At 47.3% G+C, this 13,511-nt stretch overlaps 1 protein-coding gene and 1 long non-coding RNA gene across 4 annotated transcripts in view; one reads left to right on the top strand and one right to left on the bottom strand.

Moving 5' to 3' along the window:
- Positions 1–65: 65 nt before the first annotated feature.
- The window catches only part of FBXW8 (F-box and WD repeat domain containing 8), a 64,002-nt gene continuing 50,556 nt past the window's right edge, over positions 66–13,511 (top strand). Inside the window, exons 1-2 of one of the 3 annotated variants that reach the window (XM_080986326.1) lie at positions 66–504; positions 5,937–6,041. In XM_080986326.1, the coding sequence (XP_080842452.1) occupies positions 154–504; positions 5,937–6,041 (456 nt within the window). In that variant the 5' untranslated portion in view covers positions 66–153. The remainder of the gene's footprint in view (positions 505–5,936; positions 6,042–13,511) is intronic. The other 2 variants (XM_080986324.1, XM_080986325.1) reach the window with 2 other exon arrangements.
- On the bottom strand, positions 6,970–11,680 carry LOC308466021. Its single transcript, XR_013980598.1, has 3 exons — positions 11,479–11,680; positions 9,916–10,041; positions 6,970–8,261 (listed from the first exon to the last, which is right to left on the bottom strand). It is a non-coding gene; the product is annotated as an uncharacterized lncRNA (long non-coding RNA).

Here is a 13,511-nt window from a genome sequence, read left to right as displayed (position 1 = left end):
GGCCGAGCGCGCTGCTCCCCGACGACGCGGCGGAACCCCGGAGCGGCAGCCTCAGTTTCCGCCCGGGCTGCTGTCGCCAGCGGACCTAGAAACCGGAAGCGGCCGGGTCCGGTGTCAGCCCCGACAGAGCCCGGTATCTCTGTTGGGGTTGCTATGGACGACGGAGCGGCCGAGCTGGAGCTTTTCCGCCGCCGCTGGCGGGCCGAGCTGACTCCGGAGGGCCGCAGGAAGAGCACCAGAGGGCCGGCGGGCAGAGGCGGCCGGAAAAGGCAGCGCGGCGGGGATGGCGGGCCTCCGGAGCCCGTGCGGGGCTGGGGCTGCTGCGGAGGCGTCGCTCGGTGGGAGCCGGAGGAGGAGCAGCCGCCCCCGCCCCCGCCGCCGCCCCCACCCCCGCCTCGGAGGCCTCCCCGCAGCCCCACCGCGCCGGACTGTGATTTGGGAGCTGCCGCCGAGGCTCGAGGAGCAGGAAAGGAGGACCTTTTGGAGCAGCTCATCCTGGACTTGGTACGGGAAGGAACGAGGAGTAGGATTAAGAGCAGTATTGAGTTTGTTTGGTTTTTTACCACTAGTGGCTACAGGTCAGGGGGAAGCGTTATGCTTCAGTTAGTAGTAGTAACAACAACAACAACAACAACAACAACAATATATTATTTATATCCCGCCCATCTGGCTGGGTTTCCCCAGCCACTCTGGGCGGCTTCCAGCAAAATATTAAAATACAACAATTCATCAAATATTAAAAGCTTCCCTAAACAGGACTGCCTTCAGATGTCTTCTAAATGTCAGGTAGTTGTTTATCTCTTTGACATCTGGTGGGAGGGCGTTCCACGGGGTGGGTGCCACTACCGAGAAGGCCCTCTGCCTGGTTCCCTGTAACTTCGTTTCTCGCAGTGAGGGAACAACCAGAAGGTTTTGCATGCATAGGGTCATAGAATCATAGGGTTTGGAAGTGATCCTGAGGACCATGTAGTCCTGTGGTTCCCAACGTGGGCCACTTTTATTTTTAAGGGGGACAATTTGAGAATGAGTTATTAATAAATAATAATAATGATATTTTTTTTATTTATACCCCGCCCTCCCCGGCCAGAACCAGGCTTAGGGCAGCTAACACCAATAAAATTGCAATAAAACGTAAAAGAAAAAGAAAAAACAGTTAATTAAAATATGGGTTAAAATACGGGTTTAAATAACAGTGAATGACCCTTTAGGCTTCCTCCAGGTGAATAGTTCACTTTTTGAATAATAAGAATTATATGTCACAGGTTTTTAGAGATGCTTAGGTGGGGCATGGCCAAAAAAAGGTTGGGAACCACTGATCTAGTCCAACCCCTTGCAGCTGTCCCATACAGGGATTGAACCTGCAACTTTAACAGTACCACTTTCTAACTACCCCCCCGGGCATCTGTAGGAAGATCTTAGAATGCCCCCCACCCTGTCTGATATCCTAGAGAGCGGCTGCCAGCCATTGTTGGTAATACCAGCTAATATTGGCAATACTGGCCTAGATGGATGCAACGTACCAACCTGGTATGGTGAATGGCTGTAGATCGGTGGTAGAGCATCTGTTTCTCAGGCAGAAAGTCTTATGTTAAGCTCCCAGCATCCCCAGGTAAGGCTGGGAAAGACTTCTTCTCTGAAATCCTGGGGAGCAGCTGCTGATGTAGACATTACTGAGCTGGGGGGCGGGGGGAATCAGTGGTCTGACATGGGATAAGGTAGCTTCCTCTGTTCCTATAAGTCACCAAAACAGGGTGACAGAGCCCATACCTAATATGTAAGAGGCCTCGGACATGATGCTGGGAAGGTCTCTGTCCTGCTGCTGCCTGTCAACATGGAGCAGCCTTCCCCAGTGTGGTGCCCTCTAGACGTTTTGGACTCCATCAGCCCTAGAAAGAGCCAATGGGTAGACCAATGGTCTAGATAAATAGAAGCCTCGAGGGAGGGATGAAGCAATAAAACTGCCAGCACATTTGCAAAGCTAAGCAGGGTCTGGTATAGTTTCAATTTGGATGGGGTCTGTGTACTGAGATTCCTGCATTGCAGGGGGTTGGACTAGATGATCCTCAGGGTCCCTTCCAACTTCACAGTTCTATGAGTCTATGAGTCTTGTGGGGAAGCATCATAGCTCAGTGGTAGAGCATGTGCATTGCATGCAAAAGGTCCCTTCCCTGCACAGTCTTGTCTTAGCCTGTAGAGGCTTTTCTCTTACTGGAGGTGGAAGAAGAAACAAAAACCAGTACAGTGGTACCTCGGGTTAAGTACCGTATTTTTCGCCCTATAGGACGCACCGGCCCATAGGACGCACCTTGTTTTTTGGGGGGGAAATCAAGGGAAAAGTTTTTATTTCCCCCCCAGGTTTGCGCAGCCATCCCCAAGCTAGAAGAGGGAGACGGAGCGCTCCGTCTCCCTCTTCTGCCTTCAGGGACAGCCTCTCTAGCCTCCGTGGAGCAGCTGCTTGCCCCACTGTCCCCCAAGCTTGTGGGGCTGGCGATGGGGAGAAGCAAGCTTGCTTCTCCCCCCCGCCAGCCTCCAGATCAGGTCGGGGAATAGCGGGTTGGCGGCGCTCCGCCTCCCCGCTATCCCCCGAGCTAGTGGGGCTGGCGGGGGGAGGGAGAAGCAAGCTTGCTTCTCCCCCCCGCCAGCCTCCAGATCAGGTCGGGGAATAGCGGGGTGGCGGCGCTCCGCCTCCCCGCTGTCCCCCGAGCTTTGGGGCTGCAGGCTGCTGCCCGCAAGCCTTCCGAGCCCGCGGCACCTCCCGCCGGGCTTGCAAGGCTTGAGGATAGCTTCCTGAAGCCTGGAGAGCGAGAGGGGTCGGTGCGCACCGACCCCTCTCGCTCTCCAGGCTTCAGCGAAAGCCTGCATTCGCCCCATAGGACGCACACACATTTCCCCATCATTTTTGGAGGGGAAAAAGTGCGCCCTATAGGGTGAAAAATACGGTACTTAATTTGTTCCGGAGGTCCGTTCTTAACCTGAAACTGTTCTTAACCTGAAGCACCACTTTAGCTAACGGGGCCTCCCGCTGCCACCGCGCTGCCGGAGCCCGATTTCTGTTCTTATCCTGAAGCAAAGTTCTTAACCTGAAGCACTATTTCTGGGTTAGCGAAGTGTGTAACCTGAAGCGTATGTAACCTGAAGCGTATGTAACCCGAGGTACCACTGTACACTGCATAAGATAAGTACAATTCCCATAACCCCTGACCATTGGCCATGCTTGCTAGGGCTGATGGGAGTTGTCGTTCAACAACACCTGGAGAGTCGTAGGTTCTCCAAGCCTAGCTTAAGAGAACAATTGTGCGGTTGTGGTAATGGGAAATTCTGCAGCAAGTTGAGGCCCTAGGTGGGAGAGGTGGCTCTTCTGCTGTCCCCGCTTTTGGGTTTTAAAAACAGTATTTTCCTTCCATTGACTCCAGTGTAAATACTCCAAGTGAATGCTATGCCAGCCCTAGGGCTGTTGTGGTTTTAGGTCTGCAAGGAAACCCTGCTTAGAATCCCATGGATTTGTGTACACACCATCCTCTGCCCAGTCCGTGGAATAGTGTGGCTGCACACTTCAATTGACACGAGGGGTGTTGTTGCCAATAGTGGAGTAGCCCTTACACTGCTTCTAACCGCCCCTCAGCTGGCCTTGGGCTGACTTTACAGTGTTGTAAAGTACAGTGTGGTGGTTGGATTTATGTTGCTTAAAGATTTAGGGTTCTTTCCAACTAAACCAGTGTGCATGTGAAATGACTTACATGAGTGCAATGGACCTCTCCAACGTGTTTTGTGAGTCCCCCCCACCCCATTCCTGCAGAGAAGATTTGGAGATGGGTGTGTGTGTAGAGACAGGAAGTTCAATTGCACTCAAAAGTTGAGCCACAAACAGACAACTATTTTGTTGGATGCAACCCTTATATACTGCCCTTCAGCACAGTGTCCATTGCTACAGTATGCAACAAGAAATTTAAAACTTCTTCCTGCATCTCTGTTTGGCTTGCTAATCTTAAAAACTTTCAGTTAACACAAAGGTTAGAAGAAGCTTGTTCCTCTCCCTTCTGGTTAATTACATTGTTTTGTTTTGTTTTTTTGTTTTAAAAGCACAGATTAAATTTCTGATGGCAGTAAATTAATCCATTTAGTGAACCAGAGCTCCATTAGCGCACTGGTGTGTAAATGTGTGTCTCCAAGGAGCGGATGGCGATGTTTGTCTTTTGGATTCCTGATAAAAGCTACAGCTAGTTTTGTAAGGGGATCTTTTTCTTTTAATGTGCTCTATATGCTTTTTGATGATGGGTTATTTCGTACTCAAAACAGCCTGTAAAGGTGAAGAAATAATTGTGCATTACTTTAAGGATTTCTTCCCTCAAATTGAAGGAATAGGATGCTTCATCTAACGGCCTTTCTCTGAGGCAGGATTTGTGTTTGGTAGAGGCAGCATAAGATGAGCTATTTTGAGTAGTCATTTTCTTCTGCCTTCGTGGGCTACCTTTTGAATCAGGTCTAAGGGCCAAAGGAGAGGTAGCCTGTTTCTCTGCACACTTGTCTTTCCATTTCATGTATGGAGCTGAACGATAATTTTGTGCCAGGAGAGTGATCTTGTCTGGATGCTCACTAAATACGGAGCTGAGCAAATTTTGTTCACACACACACAACCTCCTGTCTTCTTAGTATTACCATATTCAGCAATATCAAGTTACAGTATAGGAAAACTGGTGCTATTAACAGTAATCCTTCTAGTTGGTTAATTGGTTTGGCAACTTCCATGCACATGACATGTGATGCAAATTATTTCCCGTGAGAGTTAAATGATAACCAATCAGAGGCAGAGGCAGCTTTGTCAATCCCAGCAGGTATATAAGAGGACGACCAGGCCTGCTCAGAAAAAAACTGGGGGGAAATTGGGAGGGTCAAGGAAGCTCAGCAGCCACCAGAAGGGTGTCTAAGAGCATGCGGTGCCCCCAGGTATACAAGCTGCCTTATACCATCTGATGTTAATGGACATGACGAAAGTCCATTCATTTCAGTGGTTCTACTCTGAGTAGGCCTGAGTAGGCCTGCTAAGCCAAAGGCCTGCTCAGGCCATAGGCCGTTAAACCCCAAAGTTGTCAGTTAGCCATAGTTTATGGTTCCATCTGAACTGAGAAACGATGGTTACCAGGTTTGGAACAAGACAGCTTCAAACCTTGTTCAATCCCCAAGTAAAAGGATTGGTAGCAGGGGGTGGAAAAGAGCTGCTTCCAGGCAGAGCTGTTGAGCTAGGGGGACATAAAGGATTGTATCCAAATTAGTTCTACTAGAGTAGAACCACTGAAATGAATGGACCTTCGTCATGTCCATTAACATCAGTGGGTCCATTCTGAGTAGGGCTGGCATTGGGTACAGATGGTATAAGGCAGCTTGTATATCTGGGGGCACCGCATGCTCTTAGACACCCTTCTGGTGGCTGCTGAGCTTCCTTCCACTCCCAATTTTTCCCCAATTTTTTCTTTTTTTAATGAGGTTTTTTTGGCACTGTTTGAGAATTTGCCCAATTTTTTATTAGTGCTTGTTGTTGATGTTGCTGTTGTCTGCTTTTTTTTGACTATTTTGTTTTGGTGTGTGCCTTAGTCGAGGCTAGCTTAGGCCAGCTATTTTCAATAAGTCTGCTCTGATTAGCATTGGTTACAACTCTATGCATGTAGCTGTGTTTGGGATGGTTGCGGGCTCTGTGCCTTGCCAGCTTTCCTTCTGCAAAATAGGTACTTTCCTGTGCCCACAGCCCCTGGGTCCCCAAAAGTTAAGGGCTCCTATTCTACGCCAATTCTTTATAAGATTCTTTATCAGAAGGAAGTCTGTGGGCTCGTATATGCAAAAAAGCAGACTAGCAACTTGTGTCTCTTTCCTGTTTCTTCTAGGATGTGGAATTTCATTTTATTTTTAACTCCTGTCTCCCACTTCTTCTGACTGCTTTTCAGAATGAAATAAACGAAGTTCCCTTCTTTGACGTTCAGCTGCCTTATGAACTGGCGTTAAAAATATTTCAGTTCCTCGGCAGGACGGAACTGGGGAGATGCGCCCAAGTAAGTCTTTGCCAGGTTTGCTGGTGCTTCTCGCTTCCTTTCTGAATGTACTACTTGGAAGTAAACGCCATTGGGATCAGTGGGTTGTGCCGAACTGAGTAGTAATAATGCTCTGTAGTATTATTTATTTATTATTGCAATTTCAAATCTAGTCCTCCATCATGTCTGAACAGAGAGCGGCCACATCTCTCTGTCTTGCAGGGAAGCTGGAGCACTCTGGCAGTAATTAACACTTTGACAGTCCCCATCTCCCAGCCACTGACACCTTGACTGCTTCATGACCACTTCCTGAGCTACGTGCAGCTCCCACGATTGGCTGCTGTGTGGGGGGAAAAACTTTTGAGACCAAAGTGAACCAGATACAAAAAGAATTGAGAGGCTAGAGAGAAGAAATTTCAGGAACACCCTTTAGAAAGTGATAAAATATCGACATAAAACATTTAACAGGTTCCCCAAAGCGGTCAATATTGACCCCCTAGGAGTGATGGGTCTCTGCTAGGGATGAATAAAGACCTGGCTGGTTGTGTGTGTCAATAATAATAATAATAATAATAATAATAATAATAGTTTTATTATTTATGCCCTGCCCATCTGGCTGGATTTCCATCAAGCATAAAAATCTCCTGATACAGGGCTGCCTTCAGATGTCTTCTGAAAGTTGTGTAATTCTTTATCTCCATGACATCTGATGGGAGGGTGTTCCACAGGGTGAGCACCACTACCGAGAAGGCCCTCTGCCTGGTTCCCTGTAACTTTGCTTCTCGCAGTGAGGGAATCAGCAGAAGACCTCAGTGTCTGGGCTAAGTTATTGGGGTGCAAATGCTCCTTCAGATATACTGAGATTTAAAAGTCAGCACCAACCCTTTGATTGTGCTCGGAAACATACTTGGAAGACTTAGGAGTGGGAAATAAGTTTTACAATGCATAGTTTTTCAAAAAGTTCGGAACCTCGCCTCTACATAGTTCCGTCTTTATTTCAGACATTGTGATATATCGGTATGTTGCAAAGTTTAGCTGGTGATCTATTGTGCTGTTGAAAGCCAGATATCGCCCCGCCTTACTCTGTACTTAGTCAGAAGTTTCTGCAATACAACAATGTTCTCAAACCTTGCTGCTTTATTGCTTAAAAAAAGATTGTATACAGGTATTTCTTGACTTGGACATTTTTTAAGAATTTGGGTTGGGATCGATGACTACTTTATAAGCTCATCAAGGGGTCAGTGTATGTGGGCAGTATAGAAACATCTGACTTCTGCACAGCTGAAATGTAGCCCATTGTACAGAGGTATAAGTCCCATCTGCCGCTCCAGCCATTTTTGCTTCTGGCCCTCCCCACCTCTGTCATGTTTCCCCGAAGGGTTGCCAACAAGGGAGTGCTGAAAAAGCTCCCTCACCCTGGCTTGCATTAACAGCCTCTTCTGATCAGGAAATCATCTGGGTTTTGTATTGGAAGATTTTCACCCATTTTTAACTCAAAGTGGTATGCTTTCACGGCAAAGAAACTCCCGAGCAGAAGAAATGGAAAGGATTGAGCAGTTCGCATTGGGGACTTCTAAGCAGGCAGTAGAAGTTTATAGTGTAAGGGTTTTGTTGCGCCGGGTCATTCCTTTCTTTCAAATCACTCTGTTGTAACTCCTGCGATGGAGATTTTACACTGAAATTGTACCCCAAAGTTGTCCAGGCCAATTGCTTGGTGCAGTAAACTGGCCTTGACTCTTTTCTCCCACTTAAAATATATATATATTAGGATCTGCTTTTATTATGCTCTCTTCTTGACATTAAGCAAATGGTGGGCTTCTGAAGCCATTCTTGAGAAGCAGTCCCAGGATATTTAGGAGGCAGCTGAGCAGCTGAGTTCTCTGCGCTTTACAAGGCTTTTGGAACAAGATGGATGGCCAAAGCTTTTAGTCAGCTTCTAAAGGGATCAAGTAAAAAGCAAAGCCATAAAAAATAAAGACCGTTTTCATTTTCCTCCCGGTGCTTTTGATTTTATTTTTTTTGGCTGAATGATGGAAGACCTCTTCTGTTAAATGGAATGCCGTGCTGCTTTTCACAGCTGTTGTTCTGTTAGCGTTTGTTATTACTATTATTACCATTACTGTGATTCTTATGGGCGGCAGAGCAGTTTGAGAGTCAGTGAAGTTGCATTGGTTAGTGTGGACTGGCATCATGAGCAATGCGAACTCGAAAGTTGGGTAAGAATAAAAGACCTGGATCCTTCTAAATAAAATAGGAAAAGGAAATTTAAATTTAATTAATTTAACTTTAACGTTAAAAGATTAGAATGTTGACAAAATTGCTAAACTATGGCAACAAATTGATTTGTCTACTCAGGTCAAAGTCCTAATATGACCAGCAGATGATAATGAAATATGTCAAGGACCAGAAATGTTTTGACCCAATGAATCATTTTCAGTGATCAGAAGGAAACTACTGTATACAACTTGGTCACAGAGAATTTGTCCACTGGGTTAGACTGTCTAAATGGTTTATACCAAGTTAGGTTATTGTTCCATCTAGCTCAGTATTGTCTACACTGACTGGCAGCGACTCTCCCAGATGCTGAGGATTGAACCTGGGACCTCCTGCATGCGAAGGAGATGCTCTGTCACTCAGCTGTAGCTCTTCCTCATGAAAGCATAAAAGCATTAAATGGCACTCCACTCAAGCTTGCTCTGGTTCCCTTTTAGGATTCAGTTAATCACTAAAATAGCTATATATGTGAGATTATATAACACAAATTTCTTGCATATTTGTATTTAGCTCTTGGATATTCTACTGGTAAGATTCGGTGGAAACCTGGGAAATAACGCACTGACAGTGTTTGAAACTCCCATTGTTGTAGGCACATTTTGCAACAGGGAATTTCATTTGCGCGAGCAATTTATGAGCACTAGGCATAGTACTGCACCTAAGATTTGAGATTAAAACTGAAGAGTGGAAGGAATGGAGAACCTTTTTCTGCCCCCCACTTTCAGCTCCTCTCTGAAGTCTGGAGAAGAGACCCTCTTAAGAATATTAGGGAGGTGGGCAGGTCTAGGACTAGACCATGGGAAAAATGAAGATAATATTTTAGCTGCAGTTCATTCATTTTCAGCTGTGTTTTCTTGTTATAAAAAAGTGCAACTAGACATTCTCTTGTTGCGCCCATAACCTAGGTTTCAGCTGCCATTTAGCTCCTAGCTTTCATATATCAATTTCTAACACTGCTCACAGATTTATTTATTTTTGTATTAATAAGATGCTTTTGAGTGGCTCAGCTTAGCTTTCAGCAGACAGGCCTCCGTATCAATAAAATCAAGGGTGAAATTTCTTTCTCTCTTCCTATCTCTTTTCGGCAGTGGGGGGAAGTCTTTTTTTCTTTTTCTTTTTAAAAAATCTTTTGGCATCCAGTTGCTCACCTGTACCCTTAACTCAAGCTGAGCTAGGAAGTTTGAGCTGGAGCCAAATGCTGTGTGTGTTTGCCTGTGCTTTAAATGGGAGCAGCGCTTGTAAAGCAGGAGGCTCGAGACGCTTTTTATTAGCGGTTTCTTGCAGCTGTGCCTCGCTCAGCGAAGCTTTTACTAGGCTTGGCAGTGCCAGTTCCTGGTGCATTAATAGGGGTGCCTGGTCGTAGGGCCCCTCCTTGGAAAAACCCCGGTTTATAAGCCTAGTGGGGCTACAAGTAATCTGATTAAAATCACAGTGGGATAATATTTTTGTTATGCTTTTTCCCCTCCGTGAGTGTTAAAAGGACCTCTTGGAACCCGAGAATCCACTTAGGAGCGTCTGTGCTTTCTAAAGCAATGTTTTAACTTAGATTTGGCAGTGGTGCTACAAATGCTTTCTATGTTGGCAAGCCTTGGCTTTTGTTTTCCACCCCTCTCTTCCTTACCTGTCTTCCTTCCTTGCTTCTTTCCTTCCCCACCCCATCCTCACTTTGAGGCTGGCAAAGCTTCATTGTGTTTACTTCTCTCTCTTGTTCAGAAGCCTCACCAATGTCAACAGACACTTGCTTTAGCTAAAATGGAGAGCAGAGAAGAGTTTAATATGATTTATTGCTGCTTCCATTTATAGACTGCTTTACTGCCTGAAAGACCTCAAAGTGGTTTATGCACACTATGAGGTTTTTTTTTAAAAAGTCAAGCGATTCACATAGCAAAATACACATACCATATCCAATCCATAACACAAAACAAAATTGGAGAAAAGTGCAAGGCAGTATAATTATATAGTTCCAAACAACACAACATAAAATCGTTCATCCAGTCTCGCTCACCATCCATTTCACACAACCACTGCAGCCATTCGCTACCTCAAACGTCACCTCTGTCTGCCACTCATACGTGAACCACTCATATTCAAGAATATTACAACCCACAGGCAAAGGTTCACAGACAAGTGTACACTCATAAGATGTATTCCTGATATCTGAAGCAGTACTGGACTCTGGACGATGTCTTACTCCTCCCATCTCTCACCTGAGAGGAGCCCAGATCCGTAGTAGAGAAGGCTCTCTCTCCCTGGAGGGCATAGAGCTATTTCCATCTACTCCCAGAATTATAACATGCACGGAACTGCAAACATCTCAACATTTGATAAAGAAGCAATCAACTATGGTAGTTTTCTTTCCCTTTGCTAGAGCATTAACTCCTCCTGGCAGCTGTCTTTGCATGTATGCCAATGTCTGGATTATTATTCATATTATTAATTTTTCTTCCTTCTCCTCCTCTTCATACTAATAAAAATAAAGAACTGTTGCATTTATATCCCACATTTTTCTCCAAGGAACTCAAGGTGGTGCACATGGCTTTCCACCTCCTCATTCAATCCCCAAAACAACCCTGTGAGGTAGGTTTGACTGAGAGCCAGTGAGCAGACATTGATTTTAAAGAGAACAAGAAAGCGGAAAAAAATCATTGTTACCAACTTCTGAGTGCATTGCAGACGTGGTGGAGAAGGTTGGGACAACTGTAGGCATTTTTGGATGATATGGAATATCTAGAGCCATTTAAATCTGACTTTAGTCCAGGCCATGGGACCAAGTTGGTCTTGGTCACCCTGCCGGGAATGGCCTCTATTAATGGGACAAGCAGGGCTGATCTTGGTCCTTCTCAAGCTTTCTGTGGCTATTTAATATTGTTGATTGCCATATTCTTCTGGACCAACTACGTGGGATGGGATTTGGGGGCCCTGTTACTTATATGAGCTAGTCCAGAGAACAGCACTGGGAGAGTGTGGTTTGGGTTTTTTTTGGTCTCTTGGTATTTATGCTATGGGGTGCCATAGGGCCGCTGTGATGTCTTGGGGTTTCTTATGGCACACAGAGAAAAGGAATTCATTGTATAAATTTTCCTATTTCTTAAGTTTTCCCTGAAGAGATAACTCTCCCCTCTCCTTTTTTTCTGAAGACTATTCAGTCATTCACGAAAGGGCCATAACCCATTGGTTTGAGCACCTGCTTTGGATGCTAAAGATCCCAGGTTGAATCCTCATCACCTCCAGTAAGTACTAGACTAGGAATGTCCCCTTTCTGCAACCCTTCAGAACCGCTGCTGGTCATCGTTGGCCATGCTGAACTAGCTGGACCAACAGGTTCCTGTGAGCCGCTGAAGCCTGAAGCAGTCCAGCCCAGGCACATGGTGGGCAAAGTCCCAGTGATCAATGGGCCTATTGTTGAGTCATGTTAGTTATCCTTATCATCTCTGTGGGCCTTGAAGCTCAACCTGCCAGGGGAAGGCTATAGCTGGATATCAGTCTCCATGGATAGGCGCAGGGAAACCTACTAGGACAATCGACTCTGCAAAGAGAAGACTGTGTGCTTCTTGCATGTAACGATGGGCAATTTCATCACCCTTGTTGGCAATTACATCACCCAGTTGCGCAGTTACATCACAGGAGAATCAGCAGAGGAGGAGGAAGCTGTGGAACTGCGGGAACAGGAAGAGGAGCGGCTGCGGGAGTGGCGGCAAGTGGAGCGAGCGGAGCGGGAGTGGCAGCGGCTGGAGCTTGAGCGGGAGCAGCAGCGGCTGCTGGAGCAGCGGCGGCGGGTGTCGCAGCAGCGGCGGGTGTCGCAGCAGCAGCAGCAGCAGCAGCGGGCGTTGCAGCAGCGGCAAAGCCTGGCGCAGGAAGAGGAGCAGCGGCAGCAGGAGCTGGCGCGGCAGCAGGAATTCCGCCGGAGGCTGAGCTCCTGGAGGAGCGACCCCGCTCAGGAGGAAGCGATACGCCAGCGGCAATTGCAGCTGGTGGCGCAGCACTGGGACCACTTGGAGGCCAAGGACTCTCGCCTGTTCGCCGCGCAAGAGCTGCATCGGCACTCGTTGCAGGACCATCAGGATAATGCCAACCTGCGCGCGGATCGGCGGATGGAGCACGAGCAGCGCCGGCTGCGCCACAGCCTCGACGTCGCGCGCCAAGACACGGAGAGGTGGGTGGAGCGGGAGCAGCAGCGGGTGGAGGCGGCCCTCAGCCATCAGCAGCAGCTGGCTATGCTACACGATCCACATGGCTTCTATCAACCCTTCTAACTCAGCGATACACCACAAAGCGTCGCCGGCAGGGGGTTGCGTCCGTGATATTCCCAGTCGTCCTGGGTGCTGCGTCAGCTGCAGTTGCATTGAGGGTAGTGGAGACCGAATGGCCATTTGTATCACCCAGATGAGCGGCAGGCCGTCCTGGAAAGAAGGAGATGATCACCACCGCTAATCAGAGGGTGCTTCTGGGAGAACCACAATGCACATGTTGAAACTCCGTTGAGGAAGGAACTAACTCTCCGTGATACTGCCTTTTGGAACCTTGCCTGATAGGACTTGGGACTGGGAATTCCTTGAGTCGTCACCCCTTTGAGATTGAATTAGAGGAGTGAAGCTCATGTGGCCCACCATTCCTTCCTGTCTTCTTCCCAGTGTTCTGCGCCCCTCCCGTCACTTGCCATGTATCCTGTGACCTCATAAAAGCACACGGAATGGGCACGACTTCCATTTATCCACCTTGGATGATGAGGATTTATTCATTGGCCGCTTCTTGGCCCCCACAAGGCCCCCAAAAGTGGTGAACCCTTAAAACAAAGTATACAATAAAGTACAATTAAACAAGCAAAGCAAAGTAAGCGATAGAATGCAGTGAAATGACATAGGTCAGCTGGCTAGCAAAACAGTGTAAGGCAGCACAGTGGAAGTGCAGAAAAGTTGGGCCTGCCCAAGGTAGAAGGCAAGTGTGGCCTCAACAAGCATACATCCCTCACGCTTGAAAGCTAGTAGCACCCCAGGACAGGGGTCGCTAACAGAGCCAGTGTGGTGTAGTGGTTAAGAGCGGTAGACTCGTAATCTGGGGAACCGGGTTCGCATCTCCGCTTCTCCACATGCAGCTGCTGGGTGACCTTGGGCTAGTCACACTTCTCTGAAGTCTCTCAGCCCCACTCACCTCACAGAGTGTTTGTTGTGGGGGAGGAGGGGAAAGGAGAATGTTAGCCGCTTTGAGACTCCGTAGGGT

Source organism: Podarcis pityusensis (assembly GCF_964106645.2).
Source record: "Podarcis pityusensis genome assembly, chromosome: 16".
Classification (NCBI taxonomy): domain Eukaryota; kingdom Metazoa; phylum Chordata; class Lepidosauria; order Squamata; family Lacertidae; genus Podarcis; species Podarcis pityusensis.
This window is presented reverse-complemented; position numbering and strand designations above follow the sequence as displayed.